At 40.1% G+C, this 26,081-nt stretch overlaps 2 protein-coding genes across 2 annotated transcripts in view; one reads left to right on the top strand and one right to left on the bottom strand.

Moving 5' to 3' along the window:
- The window catches only part of LOC110005219 (low choriolytic enzyme-like), a 208,211-nt gene that overhangs the window by 130,292 nt on the left and 51,838 nt on the right, over nucleotides 1-26,081 (top strand). The window lies entirely within an intron of this gene.
- On the bottom strand, nucleotides 490-24,922 carry tpcn2 (two pore segment channel 2). The gene is made up of 25 exons (XM_020654473.3): nucleotides 24,536-24,922; nucleotides 20,253-20,308; nucleotides 19,640-19,716; nucleotides 18,852-19,029; nucleotides 18,628-18,744; nucleotides 16,361-16,467; nucleotides 15,139-15,211; nucleotides 13,225-13,324; nucleotides 13,052-13,117; nucleotides 12,888-12,952; nucleotides 9,354-9,445; nucleotides 8,984-9,065; nucleotides 8,266-8,355; nucleotides 7,958-8,077; nucleotides 7,764-7,823; nucleotides 7,071-7,199; nucleotides 6,481-6,530; nucleotides 6,096-6,195; nucleotides 4,953-5,024; nucleotides 4,530-4,603; nucleotides 3,467-3,572; nucleotides 3,033-3,115; nucleotides 2,823-2,904; nucleotides 2,407-2,498; nucleotides 490-2,301 (listed from the first exon to the last, which is right to left on the bottom strand). Exons 1-25 carry the CDS (start codon nucleotides 24,684-24,686, stop codon nucleotides 2,223-2,225), a joined length of 2,301 nt encoding a protein of 766 aa, XP_020510129.2. The 5' UTR covers nucleotides 24,687-24,922; the 3' UTR covers nucleotides 490-2,222.

Here is a 26,081-nt window from a genome sequence, read left to right as displayed (position 1 = left end):
AGTGTATTATTTGACTCAAAAATAAAATGATGATTTATTTTTCTAATTTTAATTTTTAGTGTTCAACTTTAAAAGTGCACATTCTTTGACTAAATTAAAATGAAGAAGAAAATGACATTTGGTTTTTCATTTTCAAAAAATGCCCCGCTACATCTGTATCATAATTCAAATGAATAATTTTAAAATGAAAATACAGTAACAGAAACACGTTTTAGAATACAGGTGCATTATAGACATGCCTACAGTGTGATATTGAGTAGTAACTTTTTCTTTAAGATTTATTTTTTGGGCTTTTATGCACACAAACTACACACTAGGCCACCGGTGCACTGACTTGATTTTTTTTTACCCTAACTCTTCTGGTTGATATTGATGGTTTATATACAGTCCCACATACAACACAATTAAAGAACTGGCAATCAAGCTGAATGCACTTCTGCTTTTCTTATTTGATTCAAACACTTCTTTTTCTAAAAAACAATAAATAGATATTTTTTGCAAAATATTTATTGAATACATCTTTTTTTTTTTACAAACAGTTTTCAAAGTGCAAACTGAAACATACGATGTATCTTACATTAAAAATAGCCAGAAACTCCAGTTTTCTGATACATCCAAACTTAATTCAATAAAAACCTTTATCTGCGTTTATTCTACAAACAAAATTCCACTGTAAATATATAAATACCAAGGCAAAGTTAGCCCTTTATATAAAAAGTTTCAATTCAAGGATTATCCCTTACTTCCCTTTAAGTAAAATCTGAAAGTTCTGGCGTTTCTGTTTTTAACAGAGTCTCACTCCATCCTGTAGAACGATGCATTGCAGCCTCTCAGAGGATGTTTCCCTTTACATGATCAATACTCCCTAAAGATGTGGAAATGTGTTTGATTGTCTCAGATGTGACTGAAAAACAGACACCAGATTAAACTGGGCATCCATGGAGTCGGTTGTCTCTTAGCCAGAAGGTCGGGGGTTCGATCCTCAGCTCCTGCAGCCACAGGTTGAATGTTTCCTTGGGCAAGACACTAAACCTCAAGTTGCTCCCACTGCTTTGTTGGCCGGTGTATGAATGGGATTAGTTAATACTAATGGAAGATTTACGCCACATGATGCCATCAGTGTGTGAATGTGTAGGTGTGACCTGCGGTGTAAAAGCACTTTGAGTAGTCAGAAGACTAGAGAAGAGCTACACAAGCTCAAGTCCATTTACCATTTTAACCCCAGACATATGAGGTTGCTTTAACTTAGATATAGAAGATACACTCTTTATATTTACATGGTTTGATAAGAGTTTGTTGGTCAGCTGTCACTCTTGATTCCACCGATCAAACGACAACTTGTTTTAAACAGTCTATAGATTCTAATTCATGAAGGGATGTTGTGAGCAGGATTCTTGCTAAACATGCCTGTGCGACTAGTTTACATGTAAGGCATGTTTCCTGATTGATATCTTTCCCTGAAGATTCTCAGTTTAAATCCTCCCTCAGATTTACATACACGGAAACAAAAGGCCAAAAACACATCTAGATCAACAACCTGCGGTAGAGATATTTAGTTACGGTAACTACAACGAGTGGAAAAACCCAAACATAATTATTACACAAAAGCCAAACTTATCTTTGGCAAATCTTTGGTTCTTTGTTTGTGCAGCTCAACAGCCAAACATGATTTCAAGATTTCAGTCGTGGAGCAGTTGCATCCAGTAAATGAGATCATCAGTAAGTTCTTTGTACATAAAAAAACCCCAATATATCTCAGTGTAAAATCAAGTTCTCTGATTATTATTCTGATGCGTCATTGTGTTGAGGCAAAATAATGGAGATACAACTTTTTGAACTCTAGAGGTTTTGATCAGCTCAGATTTTTCATTCTAATAAATGTTTAGGTCTATTAGTGTGTCAAAGCTTCGGGAAAAAACAAATTGACATCCACGGAATTTGATCTTGATCCTTGAGATACGAAGGTTTTGAACAATAAAAGAACAGTGGTTTCACTTTGTTGAATAACAAACATTGATACATTCACCTCCTACTAGTTTCAGTAGTAGAACTCACATTTAACAATAAAACAAATTAAAATAAACTCTGCTCTCTTATTGACCTCTCAGTGCTTCTTCACACTGCACACACTTTGAGTAGTAGTTCTTACTTGGTATGGTAACAGCTTTGTTGTGTGAGTGTGTGTGTGTGTGTGTGTGTGTGTGTGTGTGTGTGTGTGTGTGTCACCAGTGCAGGTGTAAGTGTGGGTGTTGGTGTAGTTGACAAAGTAATTCTTCTTCTGTTGGCTCCTGGATCTGCTCTCTGTAGCAAACAGAGAAGGAATAGTCATTAGACAAAGTTATTGATGACTTGAGGGTCTGATTGTTTTTGTTTAATGACTCAAAATAAAAACATGAGTGGACTTACCTGAACATGAGCTGAACAGATGTTTGATATCTGATCTTCTCCACATCTGTAACAGAGCAGCTGTGACTGCGATCCCACTTGTAGATGAAGTTCTGTTCAAAACAAAAACAGAGTGTGTGTCGAGTGTTTAATGAAGTTAAGGAAACCTTCTTTCTACTTTATTATTAAGACGTAAATCTGAAAGAAAGTTTACAAATTCATAGTTAAAGAAAAAAATCTGTAACTCTGACACCTAGTGGTTAATACTGGTACTGCAGTCCAAATTCAAAACATTGGAGAGAGCCGTCTAGATGACTTTTGAGTAAAAAGATGACACTGTTACTGTTTTTAACATCTCCTGTGTATAATATTGAGATTGTCGACTGAAACCCTGAAGTCATTTCACGAGTGAATGTCTCAGTCCGTGTTGAACTGACCTCCAAGATGAGCGCCACAAACAAGTTGACCCACATGACCGAGGAGGTGAGCCACCAACACACAAAGTAGATCTTGGACCAGCTGTGGAGAATAAACCACTTTCATCATCACCACCACAACCACCACCATCATCACCATCATCATCATCACCATCATCATCATCATCATCATCATCATCATCATCACTCCTGCTTGTTGTTTTTTCTTACTCTGTGGTGTATCTGCTGTATGCGTCCATGAAGGCCTGCCAGTTGTTGACCACCATGACGTTATAGAGCAAAAGGATGGTCGCCTGACAAAAAGGAGAGAACGTTATTTATTTTCATTCCTCTGTACTTTAATGCACAGCAGTCTTTACAGAAAAGTCATCAACATCATGTCGGACCCTTCCCTCCCCTCCCCATCGTCTCTTTGCACCGCTGCTGTAAAATGGTAAATGGACTTGAGCTTGTACAGCACTTTTCAAGTCTTCTGACTACTCAAAGCGCTCCAGTACGCTGCAGAGTACTGTTTTATACTCTACTCTGACACATGACTGGTTTTTAACAGAGTTTTAAACACAGAAGTGCAACAAGGAGTTAAATAAGACAAGTGAGCAGAAAAAGAAAAACAACTTGAAGACGTGGACGTTCTCGTGTCTCACCCCGAAGTCATCAAAGTTATTGGGCCAGTACTCCAGCTGTTCATAGGTGCCACACGCCATGCTGAAGTTTGAGGTGATGTTCTCCATGGTGTCGTTGGTGAAGACACTGACACACGTGTACACAAAAACAACAACAAACATGAGTACACGGGCCATCAGCGAGGACTCACTGAACAAGAGAACACCTTCAAATGAGCTGCTGATCTCAAAGGGTTTAAGATTTAGTCGCGCACGTTTGGGAAACAAACGCAGTCTGAATTAAATCTATTTATTTGTACGCTTAGGAAACACATTCTGTGAATATGACATCTGATGAGAGCACCAGGAACTTACTGGTGTACAGCTGGACTGGTTTCTAAGTCTGCTCAGTGTGCTTTTGTGATGCTCATCTGTATGGTTGATGATAAAAAAACTATTGACAATTGACAAATTGTCAATAGTTTTTTTGCAATTAAACCTTTTTTCCCCCAATGGCAATTCACCTGTTGGCGAACGTTTAAAAGGTGGATTACCAACATTTGTCTGAAAAACCAACAGTTAGTTTACCTCATTAAAAGAAGTGCCTAAAGAAGTGGGTATACTCTAAATGTTTTCCCCCATTTTTTGTTTTACTCCTGCATACCTAGTCAGTTGGTACTAACCAATTAGCGACAGAGTAAAGGGTCACCGCTTCACCATCTTTGGAAAACAAAATGCAGCATAATACTGAACATTATCAATCAATCACTGCTGCGAATCAGAGGAGATTTAGAAGTGGGTTTACTCTGGAGACTGAAAAATAAGTGAGTATACTCCTTCCAGGGTGAAGATTTTCAGAAACTGTTTAAGGTGTTTTTATGTGTAGACGGTGAAAAGTTTCTCCTCCGTTGAATTCATTGTGCGACGCTGTCACTTGTTTGTTTTGTGAAATAAAAACCCTCCTTTTCCTTCAAATGACTGCTGTGTCTCGTGTCTTAGTGCTCGTTCCCTAACGTGCTGATATATTGTTTTTTAACAGTGTTCACTCTGGGTTGGCACTGATTGCCCTTGAAGAGATTTTTTTTAAGTTGAGCACGCGTCTCACCTCATCTGAGGAGGAGGTTTGATGGCTCTTTCAAACAGCCAGATCCCAAACACAGCAAACACATAGTACACCACCTGCAGGGAGAGCATGAAGAAGACATTAACCTCTAAACGTGCTGGGCTCATTCCCTTTACATGTGAGCTCCTGAACACATCACTGCAGTCACATCAACCCTTCAACCTGTCACAGTTTGTAAAAACAAGGAAGAGGAGCCACGTGCAGATAGAAACAAAATGATTATTCCATCAGTTTAAATGCTTCTCCTTCTTGCTTTGAGGACTCACAAATGAAAGTCAAACGTAACCAAAACCTTAATGCAAGAAGGCTCAATCACCTCAGTCCATAATGATGCACGTCATTCAACAGCCCATTTAAAAGCAAAGAAATAAACAAAGTGTGTAGATCAGGTGGTTAACCACTCACCACCAATATCCCTCCGAAGGCGCGGAGGTTCTTCAGCAGGTCCAACATTGTGCTCGCAACCAAAGCCATCAGCTGCAAAACAAGATGAGATTCATGAAGATGAAAATGGAATCTGTAGATTTAGTCAACCTAAGAGCAGACAAAGAGCCGGAGCTGAGGCGCGCCTTAAGTCTCCTGACAAACAACAAGCAGGTAGATCGTTCTCGTCCCTCATACTGTAACTCGTCATCATTCAGAAACTCATAAGAGGGTGAATAATACAAAAATCATTCCCAGTACAGAGTGTGCTGATAAAGACATTAACCAACGTGTTTATGTCTGCTGTCAAAATGGACGTGTTAATATGGGGTGTGTGTGGGACTTTTACAGCCAGCCGCTAGTGGACACTTGAGGAACTGCATCTTTTTGCACTTCTGTATTGGCTCCATTATTGAACACTGGTTATTGGTTATTGTACTACATCTACTGGCCTTTTATGAATTAACATGTTGATCGTAATGCCGTGTAGAAATATTCTTCAGAAAATGTTGTGATGATATGCTTTTGGCCTAGTGGTTGATTCGGTCGGCCCATGTACAGAGGCGGGTGCTCTCAAGTCCGGGTTTCAACCTGTGGCTCCTTTTTCTCTCTCTCTCTCTCTCTCTGAGTACCGAAGCACATTGAATTTACCAAAGAAAAAATGGATCCCGTATCTCATAGTTAAATTTTAGTTATTTATTTAAACTCAGTTGACGTTTTGTCCAGCTGCTTTGGATTCAATGTTTGGGATTATTGGAGAGAACGCTTACTGTAAAGCCTAATCTAAAGTTATAAAAACAGTGTTTTTATACATATACATATATATATATATATATATTCTGTTCAGAAAATAAACAAACAGGATACCGCAAGGGAAAAAAACCGACCACATTAATTAATATACAATATTGATTTATACATCTAAACCAATAATGATACATCATTTTCAACATTTTAGGGTTCCTACACATACACATATATATACACATATACATATATACACACACACACACATATATACATACATATATATATAAATAAAAAAAAATTCTGGATGGATATCACTGTCATTAGAAAAGAAGTCTTTGCTGATTCCAGCAGCTTGTGGATTTTGTCTTTACGTACCTTGATATCTGGAATGATGCGCAGGAAGCGAAAGACAATCAGCATGTTGACCAAACGAATCATCTCCCACAGAGACATCACGCTTTGAGAGGACGGATTCCTGGTTTCAATAAACATACACACACGCATACACACACACACAAGTTGAATTTAAGAGATTTTGTCGTTAATCTATAAAAGATCCTTTTAAAAGTATTTGTAATATCCTGCTATGACAAAAATATTCTTATGTTTATTCCTTTATTCCCTTTAATTACTGTCGTCGATCTTCTAAACTTATCATTCTGTTTTCAAATTTGATCACATGAATTTCATCCTGGCCAGATTTTTAGACATAAGACAAATAAAAAAAAACATGAACTTTCAAATGAATTAAAGAACCTACCAGTGAGAATAAGGAATCCTGAAGGTCAAATATATAGTGATCTGTAGGATCTGATTGGGAAAAAAACAAACACCGGATGATTTGTTAAATATGGTAAAAAAAAAAAAAATAGAACCACATCCGATGTTCAGACCACATTTTCCTTCTGATTTTCCCTTTTTAAAAAAAAGTTATGAATCCATAAGGTTTACAGGTAGGATTGATATTGTAACCCTAAGACAGACGTGGTCATGCTGTTTTCTGCCTCTGCTAAAAAAAAAACTATTTACCTTGTTGCCCGAAAATGTGAAAGCTACTGTGAGGAGTTTTCAGCTGGTACTGAAACAGACTGAAATGAATGCTGACTCTATATTACATACATCAGGATGAGATACACCACGAGTTACCCCTGTACAGAACACGGAGAGTAAACACATAAAGGTACCACTTTGTTTACGCGTGTTGGGATTTGTTGCATGCTATAAGAAGATAAAAATAAAGGAACCCTTTTTCTTGTTTTTGCTCTTCAATAAAAAAAATATGTTTTTTTTTTTTACAGAAACACTATTCATATGAAAATCTTGAGAGTGTGTGTGGTTATGCAGTGCTACCAGTAGTATGATGGTGAGGAGGCCGTCAAAGACGTTGTTCTTGTAGGACAGGTAACCTCTCCAGCCAAAGGCGAAGATCTTCACACACATTTCAAAGAGGTAGTAGAGGATGAAGCACAGGTTGATGCTCTGGCAGATAGACAGCAGGAAAGTGGAATGAGTTTAGTAAGTCATGTTCACAATGTTAAGGAGGCTGCATGGTTTAATGTTGCCTCACTGACCTGAAAGGGAAGCTAAAACAGAAAATCCTTATTTCACTAGTTTAACTAGACAATATGTCAATAAATAATCCAAATCTGTTCTTCAGGCGACGAGACGTGCTGTCTTTTCTTTCTGTTTCGGCTGTATGTTCCCTTCTGTTGTCTCCAGCTCAGGTGAAGCTTGTGATTGCACAATGAAGCTGGCCTGAGTGTTTAAAAAGCCCAGTTTTGGCTTCAGGAAGAGAAGCTTTTGAAGTTGGGAGTGCTCAGCCAGGGATTGTTTGTTGTGTTTTAGAAAGAGTCTTTGAGTTGATCTTTGTTTCATGATTTAGCTTGTCTGTTAATAAATCCCTTGGTTTTGACTTTGTTAAGGTGTAGAGTGTGTTTTAATGGGTCTATTGTGGATGTTTGTTAGCCCCATAGGGGTGCCATACGGTGGGGCGTTTAATGTTTAAGAATCTTAATCCATTAACCATTTAATGACTGCACTCACCTCCATGATGTAGTTGTCTCTCTCTGCAGTGGTCTTTTCAGAGTTCAACACCAGAATAGTCTGAAAAACACAGAAGAAATATCATCACATGTTCGACCACATGAGGGTGTGAGTCTATATACATTAAGCAGCGCTGTGTTTATGTGTGTTTATGTGTGTTTACGTGTGTGTGCGTGTGTTTGTTTGCAACTTACACAAATGCTCATGACGTTGGCCAGTGCCATTGCGTTGCCCAGTATAGTGAGATAGTAATGACTGAAGACCACCTGAAGTCTCTGCAGGACTGGGGAGTCATACTGGGGCAAGGGAGGGTGCTGGAGGACCACACACACACAAACACGCACACACACACACACGCACGCACACACACACACACGCACACACACATGCACACACACACGCACACAAAACCATAAACAGTCAATAACATGAAACAGATGTGATACGTTTGTATGATTTAGAATGAATCTTGGAGCAGCAGAGTCTGTATACAAAGCTTTACCTCCTCGATGCGATCTTTGTCCAGCTCGTCAAAAATCTTCCTGAACTGCTCTCGGTCCATGTAGCCCACGTCTGCACACTGCTGCGCCTCCTAAAGGTCAACATGAAATACAGGAAAAACAGCCAAGGTGAAAAAAAGACGAAGGGTGTCTCTTATTTAAATGTATTTTAATTAAAATATTATTGTTCTGTAAGGATTAATCATAAACTATATAAAACATGGACGTAGTCTCAGTGACATCACCAATTGGTTTTTGAAGAGCCGTTATGAAGCCCAATGATGGTGCTATATTGCTATATTGCTATATTAAAAATGCAATCTCAGCCTAACTTTGGAATAGTCTAGTGAAAGACAAAGATGAGGAGCTGAGGTTAAGACTCCTCACAAAAAACTACAGCTGCGCCCAAGATGAGGTGTAACATTCAGGAGGAAGCGGCAGAAAGACAACCCAAAGTCATAATGTCACGGACAAACTTGAAGCTGATGCAGAATAATAAAAAAATACTGATATAAATATAAACGTATGAAATGAAAATCTGGTTCTGCTCGAGATTTCTGCCTGTTGAAAGGAAGATTTTCACAGCTACTGTTGTCAAAGTGTTTGGTCATGGTGGGTTAATGTTGGGTCGTGTAGTGCCGTGTAGACCCGCTCTTTGTTGATCAGATGCTAAGAGAGATCAAAATTGATTGATATTAGAGAGTGACATTTGTCTCTTACTGTAGTGACGGCTGCTCTGTAGTAGCTTTTCATCTGGACCCTTGACATCACCTGCAGCACTGCATCAACACGCACACACTCCCTGACAGACAAAACAACACACAAGTCTAACAACACACAAGTCTCACAACACACAAGTCTAATCTTTTTCTTTTCTATTCGATTCAGCTTTTCTTGTCGAGATGTTTCAAAAGAATCCTGGCTAACATACATTTAAACACAAAGATTAAAACACTACAAACATCAAAATGAATAGTAAACCCCCCAGGTAACACCTGTGCCATTAAACTGATTTCCTATAAATACATGTGAATGGTGTGTGTGTGTGTGTGTGTGTGTGTGTGTGTGTGTGTGTGTGTGTGTCCCTCACACAGCAGCTTGTTGCACTCCTTGACAGCTGAGGACTTGGAAAGCAGCTCGGATCCCCAGTCGTCTCCTGATGATGGACGTCTGGACTGACAGCTACAAGGGAAGATGAACACAAACAGTCACTAAATGGTAAACGGACTGACCTTTTGCTTTTCTGGTTGTCTGACGACTAAAAGCATTTTTACCACCACATGACACATTCACCCAGTCTCACACACTCACACACCGCTGGCTTTGTCCGTCAGGAGCAATTTAGGGTTTAGTGTCTCTCCCAGGGACACTTGGACATTTAGACATCAGACCACAAAACCTTCACATTGAAAGACGAACAACTCTACCAGACTGAATGTCAGCACAATGTTTATCCATTGAACATGTGTGTTCTTTTTCCGTCTTTGGTGTGAAAGAGTTCAGATGTTAAGATTCTCTTAAGAAATCCAATAAAGAAAAACCTGAGTTTCTTCAATCTCAGCAAAATGAGCTGGATTTAAAAACAACCATCAGGGCATGGTCCACCTATCTTAGCATACAGACTGAAACACCAAAAGGCCCTTTAGTAGCCATCCAAGGAGCAATGCCTCGCAGAATAAATATATATATATGTATATGAATTTTGTATCTTGTAGTCCCAGTTTACAACTTATCACAGTCTTGTTTTCTGGGTTTGCTGGAGGTTACTTTGGTTCTTTACTAATTTATAACGTGGATATTGTCCTGGGGGTGGGCTACGTTTTTGCAGTTGCAGGTTGGTTTCTGACATTTTTCAGTAAAAGATGATTTCATATCTCTTGGGCAAACAATGAAATGACTTTATCATTTTAAACTTCCTGGTATTGGGATCATTGTGGTCGGCCTGCAGCTCAAGACAGCTTTTTCTATCCCTCACTGGTTCATGCCTCGGAAAGCATCCCTTGTAAGTTTATTTACATGTGCAGCTCTGGATATCTACACACAAACTGCTTGATATATTTTGATGCATTCTGTAACATTTGAAAATAATTATAATAATTAAAAAAAGCTAAGCATTTAATTGGTGCTTTATGTTGTGATGCTTTTGTAAGCTTTAGTTGCAACATTTACACTAGCAGATATATTTTTGTATTAAAGGCTTTATATGTGATTGTTCACACTTAAATGTAGCAGAAATCAAGTATATCCTCTGAAAACAACTCTGTGAGTCATGACTGTCTACAATGGGTGTAACACCCGAGTCCCACTGTCTGTGATGATTTCAGAGTCCTATCTTCAGTTTGTTTACATCGCCCGGACGGCCGGCTGACTCCTCCCCTCGTGTATAAAAGTTGTTTAATTGAGGGACTAGAGAAAAGAAGAATAACATACTGTACTCACTGCTTAACTGTGTTTCTAGATCACGCTCATTTCAGGTAAATTTACATGCAGTGTGAAGATACCAGCATAATAAAGATCGCTAGCATTAGCATGCTAGCACAACAATGCAGGGCGAGTTGTTTTAGTTTCATGCTGGTGCTCAAGGGCGACAACTGCTGGATCAAAAAATCACATGTAAAGCCTTTAAGCTGTGCATTTGTTTGTGCATTATAAGAAAGACGTTCTTATGTTACATACAGCTATTACATATCTTTGTACGTATCTTTATTTTGTATCATTTCAGTTTTACAATGAAAGAACCTTCTTGAGAGTGGAGACAACAGTAAAGAACATTTCTAATGTACTCCAGCCTCTGATTTTCTTGAAGTCTGTTAGCGATCTGTCAATTTGTGTACAGACACACACACGGATAATACTAAAGACTGACTCCCTGATCCTCTTGTCTAAGTCTGCTCGGTGTGCAGATTGTTTTCTTTATTGAGTAATCCTCAAATCTCTTTCTTAAATAAAATACAAAGAACACTGAATGTCTTTAATAGACCATCATTTCTATTACCATAAAGTCCTACAGGGATTAGTAATTTTCCCTATTTGAGAATATCTATTCCGTCAGAATAGATAACAATCCTGTAAACGACTCCTTTTATATCTCAGCAGATTGCACTAATGACTCACAAATCAGTCTCACACACCTCTCCAGCTGAACGGGTGCAGCTGAAAGGTAAACTCTGCTGTGAGTGCAAACAGATGTAACTGCAGGTGAGGTCATTAAAAAAACATTCACACTTTAATAACCATTTCGGAGCATGATGTAAACGTGAGGTTTGAAGAGTCTGTCCTCCTGTTCAGGGGAATCTTTTAAGTCTTTTTGAAATCTACTTAAATTGAGAAATTCTCAGGGAACACCCATGTCAGAATATTTGGGCGTATCCTCTGGATATGAAATAACTGTCACGTGAGTCATCCACCGCAAAAGAAACTTGTTTTTCCCATTGACACGCCTGCTTTCCCAGCTGGGAGCGATGAAGTCACAGCAGTAAAGATCTCTCCAGCATCACAGGCTGATATTAGTGATGTCTGCAACTGAACAGTTTTGAACTATTACCACCACTAGATAACTACGGTTCTGTAGGGTGGCTTCCAGTTCAGTTTGTAACTGTGAAATAATTCCCAAAACGATGACATATTCCCAACGGGATGTTATAATCTATTATTTCAACGCCAGTTTAGTGTTCACCAACAGGTTAGGGAGGTCTGGGGATCTCCCCAAAAAATGTTGATCACCTAACATTTATTTTCCTGCATTCTGATCAGTTTTTATGCACCAACTTGTGCCTTTCCTGCAAAACAATTATGATCCAATCTTTTTATTAACATTTCAAGTGTTCATCAGACACATGTTCACACAAGAATGCATTCATTTGAATACTTCTATAAGTATGTGGACTGGAGAGTTGTAGTGTTTTTGCACCACTCCAACTGCGTTAAGTAATCTATGTATAGCTGATACGTAATGTAGCTTTTAGTTTGACATTGTTTTGGTTTGATTACAAACTAGTTAGACAACAATATGTGTAAGTAACCCAGTTAAGGTTAGTTAAATCTATGAGACTTTCTCAAGAAAAAGTTATGCTTTTAGGTCTCATGCTTTTATTTTGTATTTTAGAACATGTCATGCTAAGGTTACCTTGTTTCCTTTTTGTTAAAAACAGATTTTTATTTTAAGCAACTTCCAGTTTTGAATGTTGTTTAGGTAACTTAACTTCAAGAAATGATCGTCATGTATGTATTAAGAGACGGTAAACAACAAAAAAGTTACAGTTCTCTCTCTCTCTCTCTCTCTCTCTCTCTCTCTCTCTCTCTCTCTCTCTCTCTCTCTCTCTCAGAGACCCCCAAAACGTTTGCTGTTGAGGCTTTCAGGGGGTTTCAAGTGTCAATCAAGGGGTCTCAAACCCCCCAAGAACCCCTGTATTTCGCACCCTGGTAGGCAGTATCAGTGTTGTCACTGCCTGGCCAGCTCACTTCAACACAGCCTGTTGAAGGTAGCACGCGATGGCAACATGTGGTGATGTATCAGTAGGGCATGAGAGCAGATTTGGAGAAGACATTTCTTCACTGAGTGCTTACCCTTTAATGAGGGCCCAAGTATCTTGTGTTTATTTCAAATTCCCAGTGTGTGACTTACCAGTAAATATCCCCTGAACTGGTTATAGATGATGGCTGTCAGTAGGTTCATGAGACAGTAGGTTCCTGTCAGAAAAGAAAACACATTCATTCTCCCTTTTGAACAGTAAAACAATGATCTGCTGACGCTACAAAACCCAAACACATCTGTGAATCAGTGCTTACCGATGACGCTGAAGGTGACAAAGAAAATGGAGTAGAGTCTGTTGAGGGAGTAGGCAGGGATCATCACTGTGACGGGACAGAAGAAATGATTCCAACACAACCGGACAGAAACAATCACAGAAAATCAACAAACACATGTTGTCATCATGTGTTTATTTTTACTGATTGTGTACCGTCAGGGTTGTTGGCTGTGGTGAGAAGCACCAGCAGGGATGTGAGAGACGCCGGCAGATCTCTGAAATGTAACTCCCATTCCCCGTTCTTCTTTGGATCCTGAACAGAGACAGAGACAGAGAGAGCTACTACAGTTCACATAACTCCGGGTTTAATATAGTACTGAGCACAAGAAACTAAAGGAATTGGACATTTGGTTCCATTTGGAGATTATCTCCAGTCCATGCAGCCACATTACTGTCAAAGAATTTATATCAGATATACATGTACTGTATATTCATAGTTGTTTTCATCATATCAAAAAGCTGTGTTGAAAGTATTTACTGCAGCACATGAAATTTGGAATTTGAGGTTCAGGATTTTTAAATAATCTTAAACGATATCCATTAGAGGGTTGTCTCAATACCAGATTTAAAAAAATGAGTTCCTTAGTTTATAATCTAGTTTAAAAGAAAAACAAAATCAATGACTGTTTCGGCACCACAGCAACAAAAAAAAAGACGTCCAGAGACCCTGTAATGGGTCATTTCAATGCGATTAATCATTATAACATTTTATGTGGTATTGAAAAGTATCAGAATAAGGTTGTTTCGACAATAAGACTAAAGCCACTGCCTGACAGTGAGGTCGCTGTGAGGTCGCTGTGCTACGCCCTCTGACTCGTGTTTATTGAACCTATATTTATTTACAAAATGTAAAGTCATGTTTTGATATTGTTACTATTTACAGCTCCTCTTCTCTTTGTGCCTCCTCGCGCACTGAATTGACCTGACAGACAATATGTGTCATTGAGATCATTTCATTGTGATCAAGATGAGAACCAGACCAGACTACATCCCCAAAGCTGAAATTAGAGAGGGGGAAACAAAACAAAAAACAATAATAACTGATTCAGTGGTTTGATTAAGAACAAGATTTTTATTTTCCTTTAAAAAGAAAAACCTGGATCCAGTTTCACTTCATAATTTAAAGCATCTCTGCAAAACTAAATCCAAATGACTATTTCTAGTCAAGGCTTATAAATTAAATGAATTCATCTGATCATTTCTAAATCATGATATTAAATAACCTACTTGAAAGCAGTAAGCATCAAATTTAGCTCCCACGATTATAACAAACCCACAGCGCCCCCTGTGGTCTGAGTATGTAGTCTTGACCACAGGATGTGACCTCACTTCCTTTGTACTGCAGAGTATTCTGCTGCTCAACACACTCTGACAACAAAGTATGAACTCGACACTCTGCACTAAACATTCCTCACATGTAATCCTGCGATGCTTTTATGCTGTATTTATAATGACTTTGTTTCACTTCATTGTCTGAGTATGTTCTCAGTCATCCAGGTCACGGTCAATTTGAAGCTTGATCCAAAGGGAACTGGCAAAAGATCTTCAACCAGACCAGTTGCCTCAGGGTCAAGCTTTGAGTTTCAAGCCTTTATTTCCTGTCCCGTATGTTTGTAGATGTCATTTGTCATTTATGTTTTTATGCCCCTGGTTTGAAGCACATTCCCATTGGGGCAATAAAGGTTTTATTTATCAATTTGTTTGTTCGTTCAGAATTAGGATGAGACATTTTCTTTGATCTATTTCTCCTTTAACTATTGTAATGTCCCTTGTCTTTGCGTGCTGTAAACTATTCCACTTCCTGGTTTGGTTCACATCCTGCAGAAGCTTTTTATTTGCACTTTAAGCACATTTCAGTGGCCTCATATCTTCCCTTTCTTTCTGGGACCAAAAGGAAACAGTGACTATTGGCTGTCAAATTGTCGCCACAGTCTAGGACATGTCTAGACAAAACACACACACACACACACACACACACACACACACACATACACACACACTGAGCAAAGTGTCAGCAGAGCAGCAGTGTGTATTTAACAAGGTGTGACATCAAAGTCCTGAACTTACCTCAGTTTTAGCAAAGAGCAGCATGCCGATCATGGTGAAGAGGCAGAGATGGAGCGCCAGGAGCAGGATGACGCTGCAGACAGGAACACACACACACACACACACACACACACGCACACACAACCTTACAACATTTCTGCTAAAAGATCATGTGGGGAACTTTTGGTTTGATTTGATTTGGGCCGTGTGGACAAAGCCGTACATCTTATCTCTTCACTGATCTTGTCCTGTACATGCTTATATAGTTCTTTTAACAAAAATAATCTCTTTCTGCTTTCTTTTAGCTGTCAAATGTATCTGTCACTATGAACCATTGTGGGAGATGTATCTAAAGGGTTCTTTCTGAAGCATGTTGGTCGTCACATAATCTGAAATTTACCAATAAATATATAGAAACATAAATATGTAGAAATACAATCTTTATGCTCATGGTCTTGTTTGCTCAGAAAAATCATGAACTTTGAATTAAGGATGACGGGTTTGGTAAATGTTAGGGTCAAACTGACAGAAACGTAAGATGGTCTCTAACAGATTGTTGTGATTTGGTTATGAGGGGGATTTGTAAAAGTCATCAGGAGAGAGTTATTCAGGGCTGTAGAGGATTCACTGAATCCCTCACATGCTTTTCTAACTCTCCTCAACTGACTTCTGAAACACCTTGATGGTCCAGGGATACATTATTGTTTTGGGGATTTTATTTCTGCTTTTCCACACAATTCAGGGCCACATGTGAGCCAACACATGACTACCTTATTTGAACCTGTGTCCTGGCTTTGTTGATGGATTTGAGACTTTCCTGTTGCAGATTTCAAAGAGTGAGGGTAAACAGCTCCATGTCTGATTCGAGGTCATCCACTGGTTCTCCCCAAGGCTGTGTCATTTCAAACACTTTTTCAAACACTTGTACTTTTGTTTTTAAATAACTCATCCAACGATGCAAATATACAGCAAGAGACAGAAACACTAAACTTCTCTTTTCACTGTCTCTTGCTGGCAGCCTAGTGGTTAGTGCGCACGCCCATGCACAGTCATTCCCCACTCTCTATCCACGCTTCTATCTCTAAATAAAGGCATTAAAAGCCCCTGTCAATGTTTGCAGACATGCGAGAAAGGATCCTCTGTACATTGTGAGTGACCCAACCACCAGTCTCTCTTAACAGGTTGTGTTTTGGGGGATGGGGGGGAGGGGGAGGGTTTAGTGAGAGTCTTTTCTGTTACATACCTGGCGATCTCTGGCAGAGTCCTCTTGATGCACTTCAGCGTCTTCTTCATCAGGGACGAGTTTTGCAGGAGGAAGAACGGCCGGAGGAGCCGTCGTACTCTCAGTTTCTTAGAAACAAAGAAAATACAAGATCACTTTTTATGAACCTAATGAGCCTAAATGATTCATTTTTTAAATTGAAAAAAGCCTTTCCTCAAAGAGAAAGTGTCACATTTGAACTCAATACATTGGGTTCGTGCAGAATCCTTACTTTTATGACTGTGTTGTTCACATCAACAGAAACTCAACTACAATGTTCACTAAACTACCTCCTCAGAGCGTTCATCAACTTATGTCTTTCATCTCAAATCAATCATTAAGGGGACATGAGAACATCCAGTAAGTTACCAGAGGGCTTTGTATCCAGAGGTGCTGCTTGGCAACACGCAGGGCAGGCAACTGCTTGGGGCGCCAAAGCACTGGCTGAAAATGTGCACATTCTGCAATGATGGTAGGAAACCTCCCTAAGGGGCCCTCATCTGACAGCACTCACTCTCTTTGCCCTGCTGAACGTTGGTTGGAGGGCCCCCCAATTGATTCTTGCCTGGGGCCCCAACGGACTCAAGAATTGCCTCTTCTCGTTCTCTGAGGTGATGAGACGTTGACATTGAGCAGTCTGTATTCTTCAGAATCTGCCTGAGTGCTGCTGAGGAGACTCACAGTGGGTCCTCAAATATCCCAAAATAGTTTGTAGTTACTTTTAAATGGGTCTAATAGGTGTTACTGTAAAACTTAGATTAGTAGCCCAGCTTTTATTTTCTTTCAGTCAATGTAGTGGCAGTGCCTTCATTTGGGAAATCAATAATGATATCACTAATTTGATCTTCCTTCGTAAGAGAGTCCATCTGTGTGAACCGGCTGCAGTGTGGAGGAGAGAGAGAACGTCCCTCCTGTCAAACACTGAGGTTTAAATGTCTTTAGTCTTGATCCAGACCGTCATGCAGGAGACTCTGAGAAGAGGTCCAAATGTAGAAGCACATGAATCTGCAGCTGATCTTTAACCTTCTTCCCCACACTGGTACCCATACGAGCATTAGTCTGTCTTTCTTGGACATAGGATGGAGTTCATGCTCCTTTTTCTCTTTATTGTTGATCCGCACACTATTTTAACATTAAATGCATAGAGGTATCTAATTGAGACCCGAGTTTATTTGTCAAAATATGAAGCAACACCAGGCTAATAAAATAGCAGAAGGGACTAGGCCTTATATGGGGCTGGGCTTTTATTTTGAAGTTTTATGGTAGTTAAAACCACAACATACTTCAAACCTAAACAGTTAATCTCATAATCAGATTTAAAACATTCTCTGCTACTGTTGCTGGTTGATGTGAAATACATGCTGGTATATGTGTCAAACCCAAATGTAGTCACCTCCCTAATTATCCTAAATAACCATGACAGAGCATGCAGACGAGCTGTCAGTCATTAACCTGAATGAATGGGCCAGGACTAGTGGAGCTCCTGAAGTCTGCAAGTGCAGACAAGATCTCAGACTGCCGTTTGGACGCTACACAGATTAGCACTTTCGTCTCTCTCATTTTGAGCTGTGCTGCTGATACTCACACTGCACCCTGACAATTAGAGATGGACACATTTTTTCAAGGTCTGACCTGCCCATATGATTCCAATTTTGGCACGGCTGCATTCTCCCAGACTGATGATAAAGCTATGAATTACACGTCAAATAACTACAATCAGTGACTTTTCATTGAGCTTTCAAATGCAGTCTCTAACCTGTCTGCGTCTCACTTTCTCACTGCCTCAGTGAACGGTAGGTGAGGCTACCAAGAATTTCCATCTTCTTTTATATCTGTTAATTATCAATATGCATTCATCTATAATATTTCCTGCAAAGTGAAAAAGTCTCAAGGCAGGTTAAACTCCTCTAAGTGTCCCACCGTCACCAAAGAATATTAAAAATATGAATTTGATCAAATTATAACCTACTGCGCTCGTCTGGATCGTGTGGATGCTTGTGTGTGTGTGTGTGTGTGTGTGTGTGTGTGTGTGGGGGGGGGGGTGTTTGTGTCACTGTGCTCATGACATGACATGCTTGGCTCATGTGTTTTAATTTGAGATTGGCACAGGATCAGATGTATTTGAGAAGGGTCACTGGTCATGGCAGAACAAGCTGAAAATACTTTGAATCCGTTCACCAGCCGGTCAGTCAGTGCACCTCTCCATCCAAAACAACATGCTGATAGAAGACAGAAGACGACAGACTCACCTCGTCACACACCATGCTGACAGACAGCACCCAGTCGATGACTGACACAGTTATGACTGCTGTGTAACCGATCAGCCATTTGCTCTTTCTGAATTCATCCCAGCCAATCAGGTAGCTCTGTTGATAAAACAGAAGGAATGAAGCAGAAGGTACTTTAGTTTAAAAGCATCATCCATGTTGAAGAGGTAACCCCACAGCTGCCAGCTTACGATGCCTGTGTTTACCTTGACAGCAAGATCGAGAGTAAAAACGATGAGGCAGACCAACTCGAAGCTCTCGGTGAAGCCGCAAGGAGGCTCCCAGGGTTGGGAGCGGTAGCGCGGGTCAGAGGAGATGGACAGGGAGGACGGGCGCTCCACGAATGCAAGCAACAACACCACTGCAATGGTCAGGCCCAAACCCCTGAGAGAGAGGGTGCACAAAAGGATGTAGGCATGGTGGAGATGAAGCTGAGAGAACAAAAACATTCTGAAGATGAGTCACTTAAATCAGTGTGTTGATGAGACTCATCGGTGAAGAGGAACAAAAAATGTTTGCAAGAGAACTTCAGTCTGTATCTGTTATCCACATTGTTAAAGGACAACGTCAACATACGTTTAGACAGGAAACACATTTATTTGCTTCATCCACATGAGCCAAAAAGACACTTTCTGCCTTTTCTCGTTCAAGAAGGCACCAACTTCAAAATGTATTTCACATTTCTACGACATATATGACCCAATGTCAATACAGATTCATGTTTCAACGGGTGAAGTATCCCTTTAAATACAAAATAAGAATGCTCCTTTGCCGAGTTTAGTGATTCTGTGTAATCTGTGGTTTCACTGGCTTTATATTCCTGCTCCTCTCTTCATGTCACATATCAGAATGTTTGAATGATGAAAAATGCTTTTTGCAAAAATAAGCAAGTCTGCTGTTTCTGTCCCTGCAGGAAATTGGCTCTGAAACATTTCCTCATCTTGAAAACAAACTCTGGTCTATTTTAAAATGTCCTGACCCGGTGTGAACTTACCATTGACATATCCGAGAGTAGTACCATCGATACAACTGCAGCGAGCTGGCATCCACCCGATGGTTGATGGAGCGATACTACAAGAGAGTAAAAATACTTTATTAATCCAGGACTCTGAAAATCCAGCAATTAAAAAAAAAGAGGGAAGAAGACATTATGACAGGCTTTCCCAACATTGGGGTCGCCTGAAACCCCTTTCCACTCAAGTTTGCACGAAGGAGATGAATTAGAACGCACCATGATTAAGCATAATTAATTCACCTGTTTCCTGCATTGTTGCATTAGCATGCTAATGTTAGCACACTTTGGTTAGCTCTCAGCTTCATATTGCACATGACCGAGATCTAAACACACTTACGTGACATCTAAATAAACAGAGAGTATGTTCTTCTTCTTCTCTCTAGTCCTGGACTAAAACAGCTTTTCTACACAATACCTTCCCGTCCATGTAAACACAGCTCGACAACAACACAGCTGGATGGACTCATGCTTCTCACTCACTGTGGACAGTCATGACTCGGACATTTACAGAGGATATAATTGATTTCTGATATATTTTTACACATTATTTAACAAAATAACAAACATAAAGCAGGGAAGACATTTGTCCTACCTGTATGGCGTCCTCGATGAACACAACAGCTTGTTGGATGTAGAGGTCTTCATCATCTGTGGATGGTGAGACAAGTGTGAGTGGAAGGACCATCTGAAAATTTACTTTACCTACACCGTCCTGAACCACCATGTGCAGCTTCACTCAGTGGATAACAACAGAACATGCAGAGCACAGAAACCTGCCCTGAGATGTTGTTGTCAGTAGAACTGGTTGGATTGGAAGCTGCGATGAAAGTTTGTCTTTTCTTGAGGCAAAACTGGGAGCACATCATCTGGTGTCAGGAGTCATATTGTGGATGTTAACTGTCTCACTGGGATGTCTCATACAACACCAGCTGCACACACACTAGAAACTGGGATTATTTGATTAAAGCAAAAACAAAAAATAGAACAGTTACCAACACATACTTTGTGCTCAATGTTGGCCTCTAGGGTTCATTCTTTTTAGAATTGTTTCAAAGCAGTTTTCCAAAATTCTCCTTTAAAACAGGTTGAGAATCTGGTGTAGAGACTCTGCATTAGTTTAGGCAGCACACTGAGGCCCCTGGTGGTTGTATCCAAAAAGGCATGTAGGGATTTAAATATGGTTTTGGGCACGTCCAACTGGGAGGAGAACCCGGGGTGGACCATGAGCTTATACTGTATGTCTTATCACAGAGAGGTGTTCCCAGGCCAGATGTCACCTGATCAAACCTGATCTGACCACATCCAGAAAAAGACGGGAAGAAACTTTGCAGGAGAGAGTTAGTCAAGACCACAATTACCAAGACCATGACATACCCGAGACCAGAGTGCTCCGAGGCCGAGCCAAAACCAAGACTTTTAGGGAAGGAGGCCAAGTTGAGAGCATAAATATAACTGAAAAATCATCGTCTTCAAAAACAATTAAAGTTGGTTTTTACTGTTTTTGAGAATTTAATTTCATGTTACTCGAGCTGTGGATCTAAAGCTATTCCCAATTCTTGAGCTCTTTAACCTCCTTTATATCTTAATTCTTTATTTTTATAATAAAACTTCCAAGTGAGCTCTGTTTTCTTACAGAGAAAAAAAACACTGAAACTGTTTTATTTAGATTCAAGATGATCCATCTCGACCTGGACATGAACTGTTTGAGACCCTTCCCTCCGGCAAGAGGCTGCGGTTCATCAGGTCCAAAACCTCTCACCACAAGAACAGTTTCTACCCCTCTGCAGCCAGCCACATGATGTCCCTGCCCTCCTCCCACATCACACAGACTCTCATCCACCCCACAGTCAGAAAACATCACACAGATTTTATGCGTTACATTAATTTACTTAAGTTTACTTTAAACACGGCACCTTTTGTAGATTTTGTGTTTTTATATTTATTATATATATCTTTGTAATTACTTCTTATATTTTATTTTATTGAAGTTCTTGATATTTTGCTTTATTTTCTTTGTTAACTGTGTTTTGCACCAATACACCAAGACAAGTTCCTTGTATGTGTGAATGTACTTGGCAATAAAAAGCGATTCTGATTCTGAAAACAAGATGGTTGCGTTCCAGCCACTGATGGACTTCATACAGGCGCTCAGATGTGACCTCAGCTGCCTTGCTCGGTGACTAAGCAGGAGCGTAAACGGCCGCATCATCTGCATAAATATAGAAGAGAGTGCCTTCTAAACCTGCTCGTTTGTAAAGTCATGTCATTGAATTTGTTTTTATTTGCTATTGTATAAATAAAACTAAGAAGAAATTTAAGTTTTCTACTAGAACAGCTTGACAACATGTCAAGCTTGAGTTCACCATTTATACCATGAATGAACAATTCAGGAAGATGCTTCACTGGACCGGACCTGGACCTTTTCATCTGGTTCTACATTAAATGTTGAAACAGAAATGTGAAGAACTAGAAGTGTCTGTCAGAGAGCAGCTCGTTTGTTCCACAGCTGCTGAGTGATTCTGTTCAGTGACTGTGGCCTTTCCACCCAGCAGTTACACAGACAGATATGATGAGTCAGATCAGGCCACACACGGCCACACACACACACACACACACACACACACACACACACACATTGCTGCTGACTTCACGCATCAGAGCAGGATGTGTCATAGCAGCGGTGATTGTGGGTGCCACTGACAGGGCAGGGGTTCTAACGGCTGCATAGACCCCCACACACACACACACGCACGCACACGCGCGCACGCACGCACGCACGCACGCACGCACGCACGCACGCACGCACGCACGCACGCACGCGTTGCAGCAGAAGAGTACAATAAATCATTTTAATAAAGAAGTATCTTCAGTTTCTTAAAGTCAGAAACGTTGATACAAGATTAATTTTGCAGTTTAAGAAACTTTTTGAAATTTGTGATGCTGAAACTGGGGCGAGAGAGAGAGAGAGAGAGCGTGGGGCACGACATGCGGGAAAGAAGCCACAGTTGAGATTCAAACCAGGGCCTATAAGCCTCTGGACATGGAGCACCTTGACTGTTATAGATTTAAAAAAGCACAGAGTCGATTTAAAAGATGAAGAAGAGGTGAAGGTAGGCCTGCGTGATAAAACCATAACAATAATTTTCCTGATATAACTTTTCTCCATGTTTTCCAGCCCCGTGCACTGTGCTCATGACTGTGAAATGTTCTTCTGTTCAGGTATAGTTTGTCATGTTCTGACAATAAAAGAAAAAATGAAACCACAATGATAATATTTATAGTGATAATATTTTTAGTCGTCTCGCCCGGGTCTGAAGGTGAAGGTATTATTTACTGTGGAGAATCCGCAGAGAGGAAAATCAAACACCAACTCCCTCTGCTCTCATAATGAATAATGTTATTATACTATTAGTTTCAGGGTCCTTACACATGCCTTGGTGCGTCTGCACATAAAAAGCAGCTAGTTTCCACTTCAGCAGAGAACTAAATCTCTCATCCACAGCATCTCACATGATAAATTACTGCTTTAATTCAATTTGCTTTAAATAGCAAGATGAAGGCAATTCTCACTTCACTTGCAAAAAAAAGGTTTCCAGATCCTGCATCATGATAAAGGGAAGGACATTTAACAATACTAGGTGTTTGAACAGTCATAATACTCATATTGCTTTTCTCATTTTCCTGACACCTGTTCTGCACAAAAATCAGTCTGTTATGTCTCTGTGATGGCAAACACAGATTAAAGATTAAAACAATCAGATGAACTCTGATTTTAAAAGCCTGTATCAAGCATGCAGCTCATACAGTTAACCTTCCTGTCAATGTTCTGAATCTTCATAATATCCTTTGAAGCTGTATTTTCTACAGCATTGGTTCCCAATCTGGGGTCTGATTAGATTAACATTGTTGGTTATTCTGAAAAGCATAAATCTCCTCAAGTTTCTGTCTAAACTTTTCAAGAAGGCTGTGCTTCAGAAGGAAAAACTCACAGACAAAACAGAATGAGATTTTACACATCATAGTGATCTTGTAAACTATGATGCATTTGCTTAGAATTGAACAACCCGAAGGTATGCAACACCTACAACTAAATGCTATACATGCAGATTAATGCACCTGTTATAAACAAAGTCTAACAGTCAGGATTCCAGCAGAGCAATGAGGAACTCTGACCCAGGGCCCCTTAATGCACCAAGTCCACGATGCCATGTTGTATGGGCCCAGTATCAAAACCTAATGATCACCTTATTATCATATAGGCCTAAGATATGCAGACTTGATGCATAATGCAGTTAAAAGTGAGGAATAGGCTGTTTGTGTTGATGTGGTGACCTCTCTCATCTTTGCTGATTTTCTTCATTTGATGAACAAAAAAAATCTCACCCTGCTTTCTTCAGTCAAATGTATAACTCACAGAAAATCTTCAGGTTGCAATTGGTTAAAGAAAGGTTTCACAGGTTTCAGGCATTAAAAATATTTATGATGATGGGTTGCTTGTGCTTCTGTAGCTTAAAAAGAAGCAATATTATGTTTAGTCTGTTTTATTACAAGATCAAAACTCCTCACATGAGCTCTATAAATGAGTAGGCCTGTTTGTCAAGCTGAAGAGAGAGGGACACATACACAGTGTTAGGTGGAGGTGGTGATGGTGGAGGGGTCATTAGGGGACAAATCTCAATTTGGCTACAGGACTCGTGAGGTAGGCTCGTTGTCAGGATAACACTGTTTTGACAGAGTGATTTATAATAAATGGATTTTATAAACCGGTTCGACTCAGACTTCTTTCTCTTTGTGCGAGGACAGACCTCATGTCACCTCTCTGCGGACTCCTCCAACCTGACAGCTTCATGAACCCCCCCCTCCTCCAACACTCACCTGTGGCCCCCTCCACCCTGCACGACTGTCCGGAGACTGAGTACGACATCCGCCTGCTGCCCGGGCCCCCTCCGCACTCCGAACCCGACTTGGAGCCATAGTCCCCGGAGGCTGTGTTCACAGTCCCGGTCAGCAGCCCCTCCGTTTCCATCCAGGAAATCTACAACTTGTTGTGAGGTGAGTCCGCTCCTCAGCTGTCAACAAAGTGAAAGTAACAGATCTGACCGGGGACGCTGTGAGAAAGATCACTAAGAGGCTTTCACGTCCTTTTTAAATCCCAACTACAGTCACTGCACTGGACTAACTCATAAAGTTTCAAACAACACAACGAGCCCCAGGCAGGAGGGCAGGGGAATGTCGTTTTAGGAAGTGACTTCTCTGCTCCTCCCTCCCTCCTGTCCCACAGTATCACTTTACACTTTACACTTTTAAAACTCCTCCTTCAGCTCGCTTCACAGGCTGCAGCAGGGGGGAAGCTCTGAAGGTGTCGAGGCTACAAGAAACACACTTAAGTCGTTCCCTTTGTAGCAGCAGAGAGCAGTCACGACAGAACTCCAACAAAGAATAAAGTTGAATCTATATCTGACATGTTATGTATGATTCCCTCAGGTGGATAGCGCCTTAGAGTCTGTTTAATGTGAAAGCTGCTGCACCCTCTGGTATGTAGCTACAGTCTCTGGTATGTAGGCACATTACCATGAGAAAATAATAATAACACACATCAATCATAAACTATCACAAATATTACAGACAAAAAAACAAAACAGATTTGGACCTGAATTAACATTTAAGTTGTCATTTCTGGTCCAGCCACTGTCTGTTTTATGATAAAAACAAAGAGAATATTTTCAAGTTAAAATGAAATCTTTACAGAGTAAGTTATAACTTTGTCTAACTCATAATTACCACATGGTAAATGTAAAACTGAGTTGGTCATCATTTTAACTCTTTTCACAAATTAGACTTAGCCATGGGCGGTTCTAGGCAGGGGCCAACAGGGGACAGTGCCCCCCCGTGGCCACCCCTCCAAAAGGAAGAGCCCACCTCATAACACATAACACAATATCTGACTCAACAACTGGACTCAAAATCGAGTATTAAATACTTTTACTGAAACAAATATAAAACATGGTATTTAAGTTGTTTTGGCGATTGCTGTTGAGAAATTTACAAAATGTGTTGGTCATGAAAAGAAAGTATAACACAAACAGGACTTACCTAAAATGTTCTTTTATTAGTTAAGTCCGTTGCTAAATTGTCGAAACTACTTCATCTTCTTCATCCACTTGTATCTTAGCTCTGTGCTAAGAAATTATAAAGTTGTAACAACCTCTTCACTTTGATCAGGTCTGTGTTTTTCTGCTCAGTGAGAGTGGTGAGAGAATCAACTCATTGCAATCAGGTGTGTGTGGCACTGATTGGCTTTGATTAAGCCCAGGTGTGTGGAGTCTCCAGTGCTCTGTGCCGACTCATTATCTCACCTTCAGAGGTCGTGAGAGGTTCTCTCTGTGGTTTCTCGAGTGGTTGTGCGTATCTATAAACACCA

This window comes from Labrus bergylta, chromosome 3, assembly GCF_963930695.1.
Source record: "Labrus bergylta chromosome 3, fLabBer1.1, whole genome shotgun sequence".
NCBI classification, from domain to species: Eukaryota; Metazoa; Chordata; class Actinopteri; order Labriformes; family Labridae; genus Labrus; species Labrus bergylta.
Note: the sequence above shows the minus strand (reverse complement) of the source record. Positions and strands in the feature narration are given on the sequence as shown.

Coding starts and splice junctions, on each gene's coding strand:
- tpcn2 (XM_020654473.3), bottom strand. CDS start 24,686: ATGGAAACGGAGGGGCTGCTGACCGGGACTGTGAACACAGCCTCCGGG. Junction 18,745..18,851: donor CTCTCGATCTTGCTGTCAAG/GTAAACACAGGC, acceptor TTTTATCAACAG/AGCTACCTGATTGGCTGGGA. Junction 13,118..13,224: donor CACAGCCAACAACCCTGACG/GTACACAATCAG, acceptor GTCCCGTCACAG/TGATGATCCCTGCCTACTCC.